The sequence below is a fragment of the Fragaria vesca genome, linkage group LG7 (genome assembly GCF_000184155.1).
Source record: "Fragaria vesca subsp. vesca linkage group LG7, FraVesHawaii_1.0, whole genome shotgun sequence".
Taxonomy (NCBI): domain Eukaryota; kingdom Viridiplantae; phylum Streptophyta; class Magnoliopsida; order Rosales; family Rosaceae; genus Fragaria; species Fragaria vesca.
The window spans coordinates 10,064,529-10,080,166 of NC_020497.1; the positions used below are offsets into that span (position 1 = coordinate 10,064,529).

General features: G+C 37.3%; 2 protein-coding genes across 2 annotated transcripts; both read left to right on the forward strand.

Annotated features, from left to right (window-relative positions):
• Positions 1-518: 518 nt before the first annotated feature.
• LOC101293533 lies at positions 519-1,102 on the forward strand. The gene is made up of 2 exons (XM_004308527.1): positions 519-756; positions 798-1,102. Exons 1-2 carry the CDS (start codon positions 519-521, stop codon positions 1,100-1,102), a joined length of 543 nt encoding a protein of 180 aa, XP_004308575.1.
• A 10,371-nt stretch (positions 1,103-11,473) lies between these two features.
• Positions 11,474-13,537, forward strand: LOC101294119 (dynamin-related protein 4C-like). The gene has a single exon (XM_004308528.1). It carries the CDS (start codon positions 11,531-11,533, stop codon positions 13,535-13,537), a length of 2,007 nt encoding a protein of 668 aa, XP_004308576.1. The 5' UTR covers positions 11,474-11,530.
• The last annotated feature ends 2,101 nt before the right edge of the window (positions 13,538-15,638 follow it).

Below are 15,638 nucleotides of genomic sequence, written 5' to 3' on the forward strand. Positions count from 1 at the left end.
AAAATGATGTTTATAACAGAAAGGGTAGAATTGTCAAACCCTAAAATTTAAAAATGTATTTTTTTTATCATAATTAATACTTAATAATGACCATTAGATCATATGATATAGAATTAAATAACCATTTTATCATCTAATAACATTTGGGGTGACCATTTTAACATGTGGAACAACTCATGATTTTTTTATCATTTGTACCTTCAAATGACACTTTTGTGTTATTTTCCCTATTTATAATTATCATAATTATACTGGGTTTTCAACAGAAAAAAAATATTGAAGCACTTTAGGGAATTAGGGTTTAGCTAGCTGTCCTTGCCAATTACGTTGTGGCCAAGTTCCCATTTCCATTCTTCACAAGATGTGTAACCTATTGCTTAAGTTTCAAGCAACAGGTTTAAATAAATAGGGTTAGTGTCATTGTGTCAAGCATCAAATCCCAAAATCCCGGTTACTAGTTTCCTTGTCATACAAGGCCTCTTCCTCCAAGTTCATCGATCAAGATCACGAGTATCGTCATGGCCAGCACTTGCTCGTTTCCTCATGATCCCTTCATCAACCTTGCCAAGATGGCTGCTGTAAAGGCACTAGATACCGCAGAAGAGTTCTTCAAGCTTCAGTACACCGAATTGGCGATCAAGCAAGCCATGGTGGCCAAAGAATTCGACCCCGACTTGCAAGGTGTGGATTACTTCATCCTAGCGTACCAGATCCATAAAGCTGTGTCGTACAAGAAAGACTGGTACCATGTTCTTGGTAGGTTACTGACTATGTAACCATCAAGAAACAATACAAAGAATTGGCTCGCTTTGTGCACCCAGACAAGAACAGCTCTGTTGCTGCAGAAGGAGCTTTCAAGCATGTCAAAGCGGCTTGGGACTTTCTCTCTAACCCTGCCAAAAAGAAGGCTTACGACAAGTCGTTAAAGACTCCGGAGTTTCAAGGGTCACATGTGAAGAACAGTCGCAAAAGGGCTTGCCCTAAGGGGAAGACCCCTACTACTGGAGATGGTCTTTTCAAGAAGACTATCAAGATAATGAGGACAACAAGCTCAGGCCAAAAGACCTGTTGTATGAGGATATCTGTTTGCAGGATTGCTTGATTAATTAACTCCTCCATTTTGGATTGCTTGTGATGTTGTAAGAGTATGGCAGTCATATTCAACCTAAGAATCTGGAAAGCTCAAGTTTCCTAGCTCAACCAGGAGAAGTCTTGCTCGACTGGTTTTTAACTGCTGTATCTTTCTGTAGTAACTCTGATCTCGATCCATGAGGTAAATGCATATCATGCATATCATGTTTACAACTAAAAGATTGAGTTTGTTTTTGGTAGATATCTGTCTAAATTATCTTTGAGATATTTTAGGAAAATAGATGCTTATCTGTTAAGAAAGAATATGGAATACATATCTGTTATAAACTGATTTGATTCTTGTTTCCTTGTTTATCTCAATCGGGAATCAAAGGTGATTCAGTTGAGGGGGAGTCCTTCCCCTTATATATATGATTGAGTTGTATTGTGTAAGTTAGAGCTTTTTGATATTTTGATAAACACATTGTGTTCTTGCTGCAGCACTGCTGCATATTTTGTTTTGATTGAAAAACTCTCATTCCTTTGTTATTGCTTCATTGCATATATCATTTAATTGTGATCGAGATCAGTGTACTGACAAACAAGGAAGGCTTAGTTCATCTGTTCAAGGCTGGATCCATTGCTTGTAGAATAGGAAGATCAGTTGTAAAAAATCAAGCTAGTTTGTATGCTAGTAAACGTGGAAGTTTCATACTTCACTGCTTGATAGAAACTGTAAATCTATTTGCTATTAGTGGATTGTTTTAAGTGTGGACTACTATAAAGTCTCGCAGTGAAGTTTCCTTGTGGAAGGTTTACACTGTAGTTAAAACTGGTGTTCTTGTTCTTCTCTTATTGTTCTTGCAATCTGTTTAACTCAGAAACAAAGAAATACCAGTAAATAGGTCCTAAACAAACTTTCATTTGGTACCAGAGCACGTACTAGTCTTACTAGTAAAAGATCCTGTCAAAACATGGACCTATCTAAGTCAAATGGATTGATTAACAATCCACCTTTCTTTGGTGGAGGTTGTGAGTAATACTCATCCTGGAAGATTTATATGAAAACCTTTTGTATTTTCAGTAGATGAATTATTGTGGACTGTCATTGAGGATGGCTATGAACATCCTGTTCTTACTGATAAGAAAACTTCAACAGTGACACCCAAACCCAGAAACACCTGGAGTACAACAGAAGTCAATCTTCAAAAGGCAGATCACAAGGCAAGACATTGCATATTCACAGCTTTATCTGAAGAAGAGAGAATCAGTGTAAATCACTGTGAAACAGCCAAGGAAGCATAGGATCTGCTGGAACTCACCTATGAAGGTATAACAAAAAGGTATGATCTCAAAAGTTGCTACAACTTACCTATGAATTTGAAACTATGGTTTTAAAAGGAGATGAAACTGTAGATGATTTTTACAGAAGGGTGTCAAGAGAAAATTCCTGAGCATAAACTTGTTAAGAAAATTCTCATAGGTCTGCCTAAAAGCTATCAAGGAAAGGTTATCAGTATTGAAGATGCCTATGATTTAGATACCATGAAATTAGATGAATTGCTTGGAAATCTTAAGGCTTTTGAACAAAGATGGATAATTGGGGAGAAGAAACCAAAAAGTGTAGCTTTTAAAGCAACCAAAAAGGAAAGAAATGAGCGAAGTGAGGAAGATTCAGAAAATCTGGACTTAGCTTTAATAACTAAGCAATTCAGACAGTTTATGAAAAACAAAAATTCAGCTGGAAAAAATTCCGAAGGAAATTTTAATTCTAGAAAGTTTCATCACTCAAAGTCTGAGGGAGGATCAAGCTCTAGAGCTGAAGGAAATAGGTTTAAGCAAAATATTATTCCTTCTGGTCCAACTTGTTTTACCTGTGGTGGCATTGGCCACATGGCTGCTGATTGTGGAAATAAGAAATATGCAGGTACTAACAAGTCTTTACTCTCTACTTGGAGTGATGATGAAGAACAAACTGTAGCTTTTGTTTGTTCAACTACAGAGTTTTCAGACTCAGACTCTGATGAGGATTTTGAACAAGGACTAGATTATTATTGTGCTCAAATGTTCAAGGCCACAAATCTGTTGGTTCAGCAGAATAAAGTTCTACAAGATGAAACTGAAGTATGGATCTCTGAACGTCAAAAATTGGAGAAAAAGTTCAGTGATTTACAACAGAGTTGGGAAGCTGAAAAAGCCAAACTGGAAGAAGATCTAAAAAAACTTACAAAGTGGAGATGAGGGAACCTGGAGGACTGAAAGCTGGTCAATGAGGTATTGTTTTTAAAAGATCAGAACTTAAAACTATCTAATGAAATCTTAGATTTGCAGGACAAGTTGAATATCTCAGCTAAAAAATTCGAGCAGTTCAAAACCAGTTCAGAAAAATCCTAGCAAATGCTGCTGGTTGGAAGAAGATTTGGTGACAAATCAGGACTGGGATATAAGGGAGAAAAGGTATTAGAAACAAAGTTTGTTTCTAGCTCAAAACCTGAGACAGCTGAACCAGAAGAGTCATCCAAACTCATCACACACTCCCCTTCTGAAGAAGTAAAGGTAAACTCTGGTAAGCAAACCATTAGAAAACGTTTCATTCCTACCTGTCATCACTGTGGTCAGTTAGGACACATTCGACCTAGTTGCAAAGCTCTGAGTCAAAATAATTCTCAAAATGACATTAAATCACTTCAAAAAGATTTGAAAGCTCAAATGGAGAAAATCAATGAACTGTCAAAAATCATAATTCAAACCAAATCAAGTCCTAAAAAGAAGAAAATTCTGTGGGTTAAAAGGAAAGAAAATCTTAAGATAAATGATGCTTCAGCTACTTGCTTAGTTGCCTTTACAGCTGTTGCGAGTAAACGCAAGGATACTTGGTATTTTGATAGTGGTTGTTCCAGGCACATGACAGGAAATAAGGAGTGGTTCATTGCATTCAATGATGAAGTCACCACAGGCAATGTGACTTTTGGGGATGGTAAGAAGGCTGCTATTCTGGCAAGAGGAACTGTCAAGGCACCTAGAATGCCTGAGTTAAAAAATGTTCTGTTTGTTGATGGTTTGACAGCAACTCTTGTTAGTATGAGTCAGTTAACTGATGATTTTGAAGATGTCTGGTTTAACAAACATAGATGTTTAGTTTTGAACAGTGCAGGAAAGAGAGTTATGCATGGAAGGAGAGCTACAGACAACTGCTACCATACATCATCTGAAGATATGGAGGTTCTTCCATGTCTCTCCATTAGATCGTGTGAAGACGAAATGGAGGTATGGCACAAAAAACTTGGTCACATAAACTATCCAGATCTTCAGAGACTTTCAAACAAGGGATATATCAGAGGGTTACCTCTTCTTAAAAGATCCACTAACAAAATTTGTGGTGAATGTAGGACTGGAAAACAAACTAAGGTTCCTCATAAGGCTGTCAATGCAACTACCACCTCTCAGGTCCTGGAACTGCTACATATGGATCTTGTTGGACCATCTCAGACTGAAAGCTTGGGTGGTAAAAATTATGTTTTAGTTGTAGTTGATGATTTTTCTAGATTCACCTGGGTTGAATTCTTGCATGACAAATCTGAAACTTTTGAATTGTTCAAGGCTCTCAGTAAGAGATTAGAAAATGAAAAACAAAAGTTTTAACTGAAGATTTCTAGAATTAGATCAGACAATGGAACTGAATTTAGAATAATGCATTCCTTGATTTTTGTGCAAGTAATGGAACTTTTCATGAATTCTCTTCTCCTATCACTCCTCAGCAAAATGGGGTAGTTGAACGGAAAAATAGAGTTTTAGTAGAAATGTCTCGAGTCATGATACATGCAGCAGGTCTAAATCCTTGTGTTTGGGCAGAAGCCATCAATACTGCTTGTTATACCATGAATAGAGTCTATTTGAGACCAGGTACAGATCAGACAGCTTATGAAATATGGAAAGGTAAGAAACCAATTGTTTCTTATTTTCACATTTTTGGTAGTCCATGTTATATTTTAAAAGATAGAGAATATCTAGGAAAGTTTGAACCTAGGAGTGATGAAGGAGTTTTTCTTGGTTACTCCACAAATAGCAAGGCATTTAGAGTGTATAACAATAGAACTAAACTGATTATGGAATCTATTAATGTTTATGTTGATGACTCTCGATATGCTCACAAGAGAAGGACTAATAGTTGCACAGAAATTTCCATGACAAACCCCTCATCAGATGCAAATCAGTCAGAATCAGAAGATGATGGCATCTTTGCTCCAGCTCCCAAGTTTAGAACAGGTTTCAAACAAGTCAAGAAGGATCACACAGTTCAAGATATCATTGGAAAAGTTTCTGAAGGAATTCAAACCAGAAGGAAGGTTGGTGAGTCAAGTTTTAATGATCCGTCACAAGACTCAGACACTATTTCACAAGAACAGGTTCTTCTATGCTTTGTGTCTGAAAAGAAATCTGATATTAATATTATAACTCATTTTGGTTTTGTTTCCTTAATTGAACCTAAGAATGTGAAAGAAGCAATGACTGACTCAAGTTGGATAAGTGTTATGCAGGAAGAACTGAATCAGTTCTCTCGAAATGAGGTCTGGGATTTAGTTCCAAAACCTACAGATTGTAACATAATTAGGACTAAATGGATTTTTAGGAACAAAAGTGATGAGAAAGGCAATATTGTAAGAAATAAAGCTAGATTAGTCGCACAGGGATACTCTCAAGTAGAAGGAATCGACTTTGGTGAAACTTTTGCTCCTATAGCAAGGTTGGAATCTGTTAGACTACTTGTTGTTGCTTGTCATCTTAGATTTAAACTATTTCAGATGGATGTCAAAACTGCTTTTTTTAATGGAATTTTACAAGAGGAAGTGTATGTTGCACAACCTCCGAGATTTCAAGATCCACATCATCTGGATCATGTTTATAAACTTAAAAAGGCTCTTTATGGTTTAAAACGGGCTCCTCGAGCCTGGTATGACAGACTTTCTGCATATCTTGTTAAAAGGGGGTACTCTAGAGGTTCAATTGACAAGACTTTGTTTGTTAAGAAGATTAACACTGATATCATAATAGCTCAAGTCTATGTTGATGATATTGTCTTTGGTTCTACATCTGATTTACTTGTCCACGAATTTAAATCTGTGATGGAAAGTGAATTTGAGATGAGCATGTGTGGTGAACTAACATTTTTCCTTGGCTTGCAAGTTAAACAACTTAACAATGGCATGTTTATCTCTCAGTCTAAATATGCAGAAAATTTAGTCAAGAAGTTTGGCCTGGATAACAAGAAGACATCCACAAATCCAATGAGCACAACTATTAAGCTTACTGAGGACAAAGTAGGAAAAACTGTCGACCAAACCTTGTATAGGTCTATGATTGGTAGTTTACTATATCTCACAGCCAGCAGACCAGACATATCTTTCAGTGTAGGAGTATGTGCACGTTTTCAAGCAGATCTGAGAGAATCTCATCTGGAGGCTGTGAAACGGATTATCAGATATATTGCAGAAACGACATGTTGTGGTTTATTTTACACTTTTGATACTAATGTTGAAATTGATGCCTACTCTGATGCAGATTGGGGAGGAAATTTAAAAGATAGAAAGAGTACTTCTGGAGGGTGCTTCTTTGTTGGAAACAATATGGTGGCCTGGCATAGTAAGAAACAAAATTGCATCTCCTTATCCACCATTGAAGCTGAATATGTAGCAGCTGGATCATGTTGCACTCAGATGCTTTGGCTTAAACAAATGCTATCTGACTATGGTATTTCCCAATGTAAGTTGTCTATTTTCTATGACAGTACCAGTGCTATTAGTATCACTAAAAGTCCTGTGTTACACTCAAAGACTAAGCACATAGAACTTAGGTACCATTTCATTAGGGACTTGGTTGAGAAGCAAATTCTTGAATTAAATTTTGTTCCTACTAAATCTCAACTTGCTGACCTGTTTACTAAAGCTTTGGACATTGAAAGATTCTTAACATTGAGAAATGCTCTAGGAATTCTAGAGCTCTAAGTTATTTCTGCATTGTTCTGATTAATGGTACGTCTGATCTTGTATCTTATCAAGAAAATTTTCTCCGCATCAGAACTATTTATGAGAACTTAAATTGTGTCTTATTCTGGACTTCACTATACTTTGTTATCACATCATTACTTTATATTTGTTTCACTTCTATTTTTACTCGTTTAGTGGTACACTATCAAGCTTGGCATGTCATGAGATTGACAGAGACCACACACATGATCATCGGTGACTTAAAGAAATTCAAATACAAAAGGCAAATAATCTGTGCTGGACTTGACGTGTCTCTGAAGAAACATGGCTCTGGATGTGGCGAACTTCTCAGGGTGTTCAAGCCAAAAAGAGCGCTTCAGTCTACGAAAATGCATAAGTCTAAGAAAATGCAAAGCACCAAAAGAAACCAAAATAAACACAGCAAACTCTGGTTTAAGCTGTTGCAGATCAAATGAAAGGTCTTAAGGTTCACTCAATGTTTCTTTTCCTACTGTTACAAGGAACTGTCACCACGTGTGTGATGATCCGCTGTGTTCTGTGTCCCTCCATTCTGATGTCATGTAATGCCTTGTGTGGTGATCCATAAATGGTAAAAGCACACACTCATTTTCAAATTGTTATGATGTGATCTCATCGTATCTTGCTTAGTTAATAGAATACATCACAATCTTCAACTTCATAATTCCAAATCTTTTGCTTGTTTAAATAAATATTTTGACAAGATCTTCATGCAGATTTATTTCTCAGATCATCATTGCATGCGTGACTTCAATTCTCTTCCTTTTCTTGAGCATATCAACAAATCTTCCTCATTGGTCCATTTTTTTAGGGGGAGCCGGTTTTGGTATTCCTAGATATTCAGAGAATCTAGGTCATTTATTACTAGAGTTTCTCTCCTAAGTGATTTATGTCTCTTTGGTTGGCTGCTTTAACCCTAATTGTGCAGTATATATTGACAGGCCAAGGTCTCTTCCTCATCATTGTTTTTCTTTTCTTCTTTTCAGTCTTCACTTCTTTGCTTAAGTGTGCAGGCAATCATGGTTCGGGGTAAGTTACATGCATCAACTCTGCCAATTGGGGAGGACCTCATCCTGAAGATTGGTATAGCCGGCGAAGAGCTCTCGGTCTTCCTACTCATCCTTCTAAAGAGGGTCATGATCCTCATCTTCCAAGACAGCGCACTCCTCAGGCCGTTCCTCTTCCACCTCCTTCACCTCCTCATCGCCCTCCTCCACCAAGACGGCACAACAATCGTCCCAACCATGTTCAGGCCAACCTGAATGAAATGTTTCAATACATGGTGGTCATTCGGGCTCAACAGGAGGCACATGGTCGCATGATTGACTCGGTTCTCAGGTAGCTCCAGACAATCCATCGCACTCTTGCAAATTTGTCTGGCTCAATCTTGGATCTTCAGGCTATGCAGCCACAATCTCCTCCCACTAGTGTCATTGGTGATGACGAGGAGGAATTTCTTGACGAAGTGGACTGGAAGCCCTAAGGCATTCACATTCAAGGGGGAGAAGTCTTTTGCTTTTTTTGTTTTATGCAGTTTCAAATAGTCTTGAACAATTTTTCTTCGGTTCTTGGGTTGTAAGTGCATAAGCACATATTTTTGGATGCTTTGTTTATTTTTTGAACAATGGTACTTGTTTTGCAATTTTATTTTGCTGATCACGGGAGATGATGAGTTTTGATCCCAACAGATCAGTAAAATCTTTTGGTACTGTCTCAATGATCTTTGATTCTCATCTGTGATATTTGTTTCACAGATAAAGAATCATGAGAGACTTCCAAGTATTTTAGTTTTGATATTTTTAACTGTGATACTTAAACTGTGTCTTTACATATACAAAAACATCAAGGTTGAATATGAATACCATAGGGGGAGATTGTAAGAGTATGGCAGTCATATTCAACCTAAGAATCTGGAAAGCTCAAGTTTCCTAGCTCAACCAGGAGAAGTCTTGCTCAACTGGTTTTTAACTGCTGTATCTTCCTGCAGTAACTCTGATCTCGATCCATGAGGTAAATGCATATCATGCATATCATGTTTACAACTAAAAGATTGATCGAGTTTGTTTTTTGTAGATATCTGTCTAAATTATCTTTGAGATATTTTAGGAAAATAGATGCTTATCTGTTAGGAAAGAATATGGAATACATATCTGTTATAAATTGATTTGATTCTTGTTTCCTTGTTTATCTCAATCGGGAATCAAAGGTGATTTAGTTGAGGGGGAGTCCTTCCCTTTACATATACGATTGAGTTGTATTGTGTGAGTTGAGCTTTTTGATATTTTGATAAACACATTGTGTTCTTGCTGCAGCACTGCTGCATATTTTGTTTTGATTGAAAAACTCTCATTCCTTTGTTATTGCTTCATTGCATCTATCATTTAATTGTGATCGAGATCAGTGTACTGACAAACAAGGAAGGCTTAGTTCATCTGTTCAAGGCTGGATCCATTGCTTGTAGAATAGGAAGATCAGTTGTAAAAAATCAAGCTAGTTTGTATGCTAGTAAACGTGGAAGTTTCATACTTCATTGCTTGATAGAAACTGTAAATCTATTTGCTATTAGTGGATTGTTTTAAGTGTGGTACTAGAAAGTCTCGCAGTGAAGTTTCCTTGTGGAAGGTTTACACTGTAGTTAAAACTAGTGTTTTTGTTCTTCTCTTATTGTTCTTGCAATCTGTTTAACTTAGAAACAAAGAAATACCAGTAAATAGGTCCTAAACAAACTTTCAGATGTAATACAACTACGAATCGTCTCAGTGATTCCCTACTTGAAAATCCTATGTAAATTATTATCAGATAGACTTGAATTTGTTCCTCAGTTCAATATCAAACTTGAATTTGTTCATCAGTTGATCACTTTTAATTTAGAACTTTCTCATGCTTTTACGTCAATTGTAGACATTAAGAAACTAAACTGTTCGTATACGTTGTGTCTAGGGTTTTGTTTTCTTTATTGTATCGGAAAAGGGAGTTTCTTATTTTTGATCAAAAGGAAAAAAGAGCTCTTGTTTCCTTACAAGAAGATGTGTGGAAATGTTATGTGACTTATATCTAATAATACATATAGGCCACAACATATGTTGATTTATTTTTCTTATCTCATGTATGGTTTGCATGGGATATTTTCAGCATTCAAAAAATGTTTATGCTCGTACGTTATAAAAGATGTTCTGTTTACGTTATGAAACTGACCTCAGTGGTATCTGGACCATTTATACAATGCAGCATCCAATAGCATTTTAGACCGACCCATTGATACAGAAGAATCTCAACACAAGGATTTCCTGAGGCTGGTAAGAGATCTGGCAAAAAAAAATTCTTGACAATTAAGTTACCACCCTTTTGGCTATCAAGCATGTTAACAAATGTCTGTTGGTAAATATTTGTTATATGAAGAGGCTTCATGAATTTAACTCATGGATTACCTGGTATCATAAGCACCTTTAGCTTGCAATATGAAAAAGTGGCTTCAAAAGTAAAAGTAAATATCACATGCAAAAGTCAGAATCTTTCCCTTAATTTTCTTTTAACTTCTACTTTTAGTTGATACTGTTGATCCTCTGTACACTCTTTTCAGATTACTTTAGAAGAGTGTGCTTCCTAAACTAAACTATCCTGCATCATTTATACGAAACCGTTGATGGTTGTATGCAACTGTGTTTCTGTATGGGAGGTCTATGTTTTGCTGAACTAGATTACTTTTGTTTTGGTTCCCTGTGCATACCAATCAAAGAGACTGATTTACATATTTAACATTGCAAGTTGTCCACCAAGCTGTTGTAACCGAGTTAGCCTTGAACAGCTTTTAAACACTGCAGCATCATCTGTATCTGTGTGTATTCAGACAACTAATATGCATGCAGTTATCAAATGATTCATATCAACTAAATTTTCTGTCTTTTAAAGATTGGTTCTCAAACATGTGGATTCCTCAAAACCCGCAACGCGCGGGTGCCATTTCTAGTGTATATATATTTTCGTTCAGTTTGCAAACATTTACGTGTATATACATTACATAATATTTGTTCATAGGCGTAGTACAATTATACAACCCCCTGTGCAGCTATGCCCTTGACTCATAAAGCAGGAATCAAATCCAATATTCCTGCCAAAGAATCACCAACAGTACAGAGTACTTACACATTAAGGCAAGCACGTCTAGCCCATTGTATTGTCACTAACTGCAACTTTACTTTACTTCAATTCAATGGACCATTACAAATTTATTTGTTAAAATTTATCTAAAATGCGATTAATGGTTAATTAAATTGCAATTGCTGGAGTCCATGATTGTGGTTTGCTTATAAATTAAAACATAAACACCAGAGTTTTCATTGCAAAGCAGACGAGCTTTGTTTCTTTAAATTTCAGGTTGTGTTCTCTTCACTCATAATTCTTCTTCAACATCAGCAGTACCAAATTAAGCATCAGAAATGAGAGGAAGACAAACACAGACTGATACATCAGCAGCTCTGGTGCTTCAAGCACAAGAGCCTTCACCACTAAATACCGTCGCACCAATTGTGTCTTCCTACAATGACAAAATCCGCCCTCTGCTCGACGCCATCGACAAGCTCCGTGACCTCAAGGTGACGGAGGAAGGCATACAGCTCCCCACCATTGTTGTTGTAGGAGACCAGTCATCCGGCAAGTCCAGCGTCCTTGAATCCTTGGCCGGTATCAGCCTGCCCCGTGGACAAGGTATCTGCACCAGGGTACCCCTTATAATGAAGCTCCAACACCACTCTAACCCTGAACCTCATCTTTCCTTGGAGTACGGTGGCAGAGTCGAAGACACTAACGAGGTCAACATTTCTGAAGATATTATCAACGCCACCAATTTTATTGCTGGCGGAGGTAAGGAAGTTTCTAACACTCCGTTGACACTGTTAGTTAAAAAGAATGGTGTTCCGGATTTGACCATGGTTGATCTCCCTGGAATCACTAGGGTTCCTGCTCCTGGCCAGCCTGATAATATCTATGACCAAATCAAAGATATAATCATGGAGTATATAACACCTGAAGAGAGTATTATTCTGAATGTTTTATCTGCTACTGTTGATTTCACTACTTGTGAATCCATTAGGATGTCACACAGTGTGGATAAACATGGTGAGAGGACTCTTGCTGTTGTTACAAAAGCTGATGTATTACCAGAGGGTCTACTAGAGAAAGTTACTTCTGATGATGTGAACATTGGTCTTGGTTATGTCTGTGTGAGGAACAGGATTGGTGATGAAACTAATGAGGAGGCAAGGGCTATTTCTGATAAACTATTTCAAACTCATCCACTGCTTTCTAAGATTGATAAAGCAATAGTTGGAATTCCGGTTTTGGCTCAAAAGTTGGTGCAGATTCAAGCTGCTAGTATAGCTCGCAACTTGCCGGAGATTGTGAAGAAGATCAACGACAAGCTCAATGCTTGCCTTTCCGAACTCAACAACATGCCAAAGAGTTTGTCAACCGTTGCTGAGGCCATGACATCTTTTATGCAGATCATTGGAGCATCCAAAGAGTCCCTTAAGAAGATTCTTGTGAGAGGTGAATTTGAAGAGTATAAAGATCAGAAACGCATGCACTGCACTGCTAGGCTGGTCGAAATGCTCAGTGAGTACTCGGATCAACTTGACAAGTATGATCATAGTGAAACCAAATGCCAAAACTTTTTGATGGAGGAGATTAATATTTTGGAGGAAGCAAAAGGTATCAAACTTCCCAATTTTGTTCCCCGAAATGCTTTCCTTGTTATCCTGCAGGGAAAAGTGAATGAGATCAAAGATCTGCCTATTGAGTTTGTGGAGAGGGTATGGACTTATATTGAAGATGTGGTTATTTCTGTGTTAATGAAGCATTCAGAATGTTACTACCAACTTCAGTTGTCTACCAGGAGAGCTGGCCATAATCTAATGGCTAAGATGAAAGAAAAGTCGATCAAGTGGATGAATGAAATTGTTGAGATGGAAAAGCTTACGGATTATACATGTCATCCGGAGTATGTATCTGAATGGACTAGGCTCATGGCTGGACAGACTGCATTCTTAAGTGGCTTGTATGGTGCTGACCACCCCTCAAAGATAACTGTCTGTATTGGGGAAGTTGAAGTTGAAGGTCTAAGGAAGTACTCCCATGAATTAGTATCCCAAGCTTTTGACTTGAACATGCGGATGATTGCATACTGGAAGGTTGTTCTGAGAAGGCTAGTTGATTCTATGGCTCTGCATTTGCAGTTGAGTGTTACCAACCTTGTCAACAAAGAGATAGAGAAGGAGATTATCAATGAGCTGATGGGACCTAACTATGGTTATGGGAGTGGCATTGAGAGGATGCTGGAGGAATCTCCTTCTGTAGCAGTCAAGCGTGAGAAGCTGGTAAAGAGCATCAAGAAACTCAAGGATTCTAAGGAGGTGGTGAGCAAGATCATGGATGGCATTATTCCTTAGGCTAATTGATTAAGTACTTACGTTAGCTGGACTATGATGTTGTTTTTCAAGTTTAGGTTTATATTTCGTTTATCTAGTGTGCTTTGTTTATCAAGACTCTTCAGACTTCAGAGGTTGTTATTGTTGTAGTAGCTTGCTTGTGTGTTTTTCCAACTCTTAAGCTTGTGTGTTTTTAGCCTTATCAATGAACGTATTAATGTATTATATTTATGAGTGCGCGCTTTTGTTATAAAAAAAAGGAAGACGGAATACCTTGACTTGCTATCTTACTACCTGGGAGTACCTGCTATATGGTTGTTTTTTTATTTTTCTTTGTTCTTTTTTTTTCTTTTTTTTTTTTAAACTATGGTTTTCCTCAATTCCCTCTGCATCTGGTTGATCTTTACAGCAAAAGTGTAGAACAGTGGGTTTGACGAAACTACTCTTAGTTCATGAATGCACTCATTGAAAGCCCGGAATCTAGTTCATCTGTCTCGAGTACCCTTATGTTGACACAACCCTTTAATCAAAGTTTGTCCTTTTTTTTTTTCTTTTTTTTTTTTCTTCTTTTTAAGGGTTTAGAACCCGCCTAGCTGGGAGACTCAGCCCCACGCTCAGATTTTATTTTATTTAAATAACAAAAAAAAATACATAGTTCGAATAAGAAAAATATGAGACAAAAACTAAGAAAAGAGAATAAGATATTTATATCTCTTCTACAAACCAAAAGGAAAGCTGGTAAATAAAACATACAATTAGTTCATATAATTTGGAGCATATGTGAACACCGATCTTGGACATCACCATTCCCTAATATTAATAAGCCGACATGCATGTGAATGCCAAACAAGATGAGACCGCCAAACACCAAGCCTGAAAAGTCACTACCAGATCTGCCATCTAATTAGCTCGATAATTTGGCATGGATACCACAACGCATCCCTCAAAAGGAAAAGGGATACACTAGGAGGAGGAGAAACATGTCAAAGCAATGAAGAGAGACCCAGACCCAAATTTGCAAAACCAACAGGAACAGTATTTCATTCCCAAAAAACATGAGAACAACGAAAAGTCATTGGTTTGATATGGTGCATGCAATTACCCTAGGCTATACGAAGAGGCCACAGAGGAAGATGATAGGAGCACAAAGTGTGACGTTCTTAATATGTTTATACCCTTTATTTACCCTTTATTTACCCTTTGTTAACTCCTATTTAGTTGTTTTAGCTTTATATTTGTGTTTAGTGTAGAATAATTGCTTAATGTAGAAATATGTAGGTTTTAGTGTTAGAATACATAGTATTTTCGGATTTGAATAATTTGGTGTTGAAATTGTGCTAAGTGTTGGAAATCCTTGTTTCCTGTCTTGATCAGGATTCCATCTTTCCTCTTTCCTAGTTTCTAATTTTCTTATTTCTATTTCAGGAAAGTCTAAACCCGTGTTGACCAGGAAATGTTTTCCTGACTCATGAGGGAAAGGTGGCCGGCAGCTAGGAGTTCTTGCTTGAGCTAGGAGAAGTACAATCCGAGATATGTATGGAAGATGCCGTGAGATTTCGCAAGTCACCAAGGAAAGAGACCGTGCGGCCCAAGAGAGAAGGTTTTCCAAGTTCAATATGGTTTTGTCATTCCTTAATGCATAAGGATTACTTGAAGACCAAGAGAGGAAGTTAAATCCAACTTGGACTTGGTTTTGCCGATTTCATAAGGATTCCTTGTGCTTGAGGAATTCTTGGAGATCAAGTCTTGTTACTCTATATATAGGGCACGGCATGGCAGCAGTTTATCATCATCAACCCGTGCAAAATTACACCAAAGCTTTGCCGAAACTCCATCATTCTCCAAACACCATAATCCGAACTCACCATCATCCTTGATCCGAAGCAAGTAGCCTAGGGTTCCGCTCACTCGAAGAATAGAACAAGTAGGGATATTTTGAGAGTGAATTCCATCTTTTACTTTCAGATTAGAATGTGTTCGTTCTTTTTATGTTTGTTTTAGGTTTTTGTCTTAAGTATGTTTCGATTCTTGTCTATGAGATAGAAGTACTTTTGAGTCATGTTTGAATTGAGTATATGATTTATGATCAATGATTTTAGGTTTATGCCGTGAGTTTATGTCC

Excerpts from the sequence above, each read along its gene's own strand:
- LOC101293533 (XM_004308527.1), top strand. The coding sequence starts at position 519 with ATGGCCAGCACTTGCTCGTTTCCTCATGATCCCTTCATCAACCTTGCC. Across the intron at positions 757-797 it reads AGACTGGTACCATGTTCTTG|AATTGGCTCGCTTTGTGCAC; the intron begins GTAGGTTACTGA and ends AACAATACAAAG.
- LOC101294119 (XM_004308528.1), top strand. The coding sequence starts at position 11,531 with ATGAGAGGAAGACAAACACAGACTGATACATCAGCAGCTCTGGTGCTT.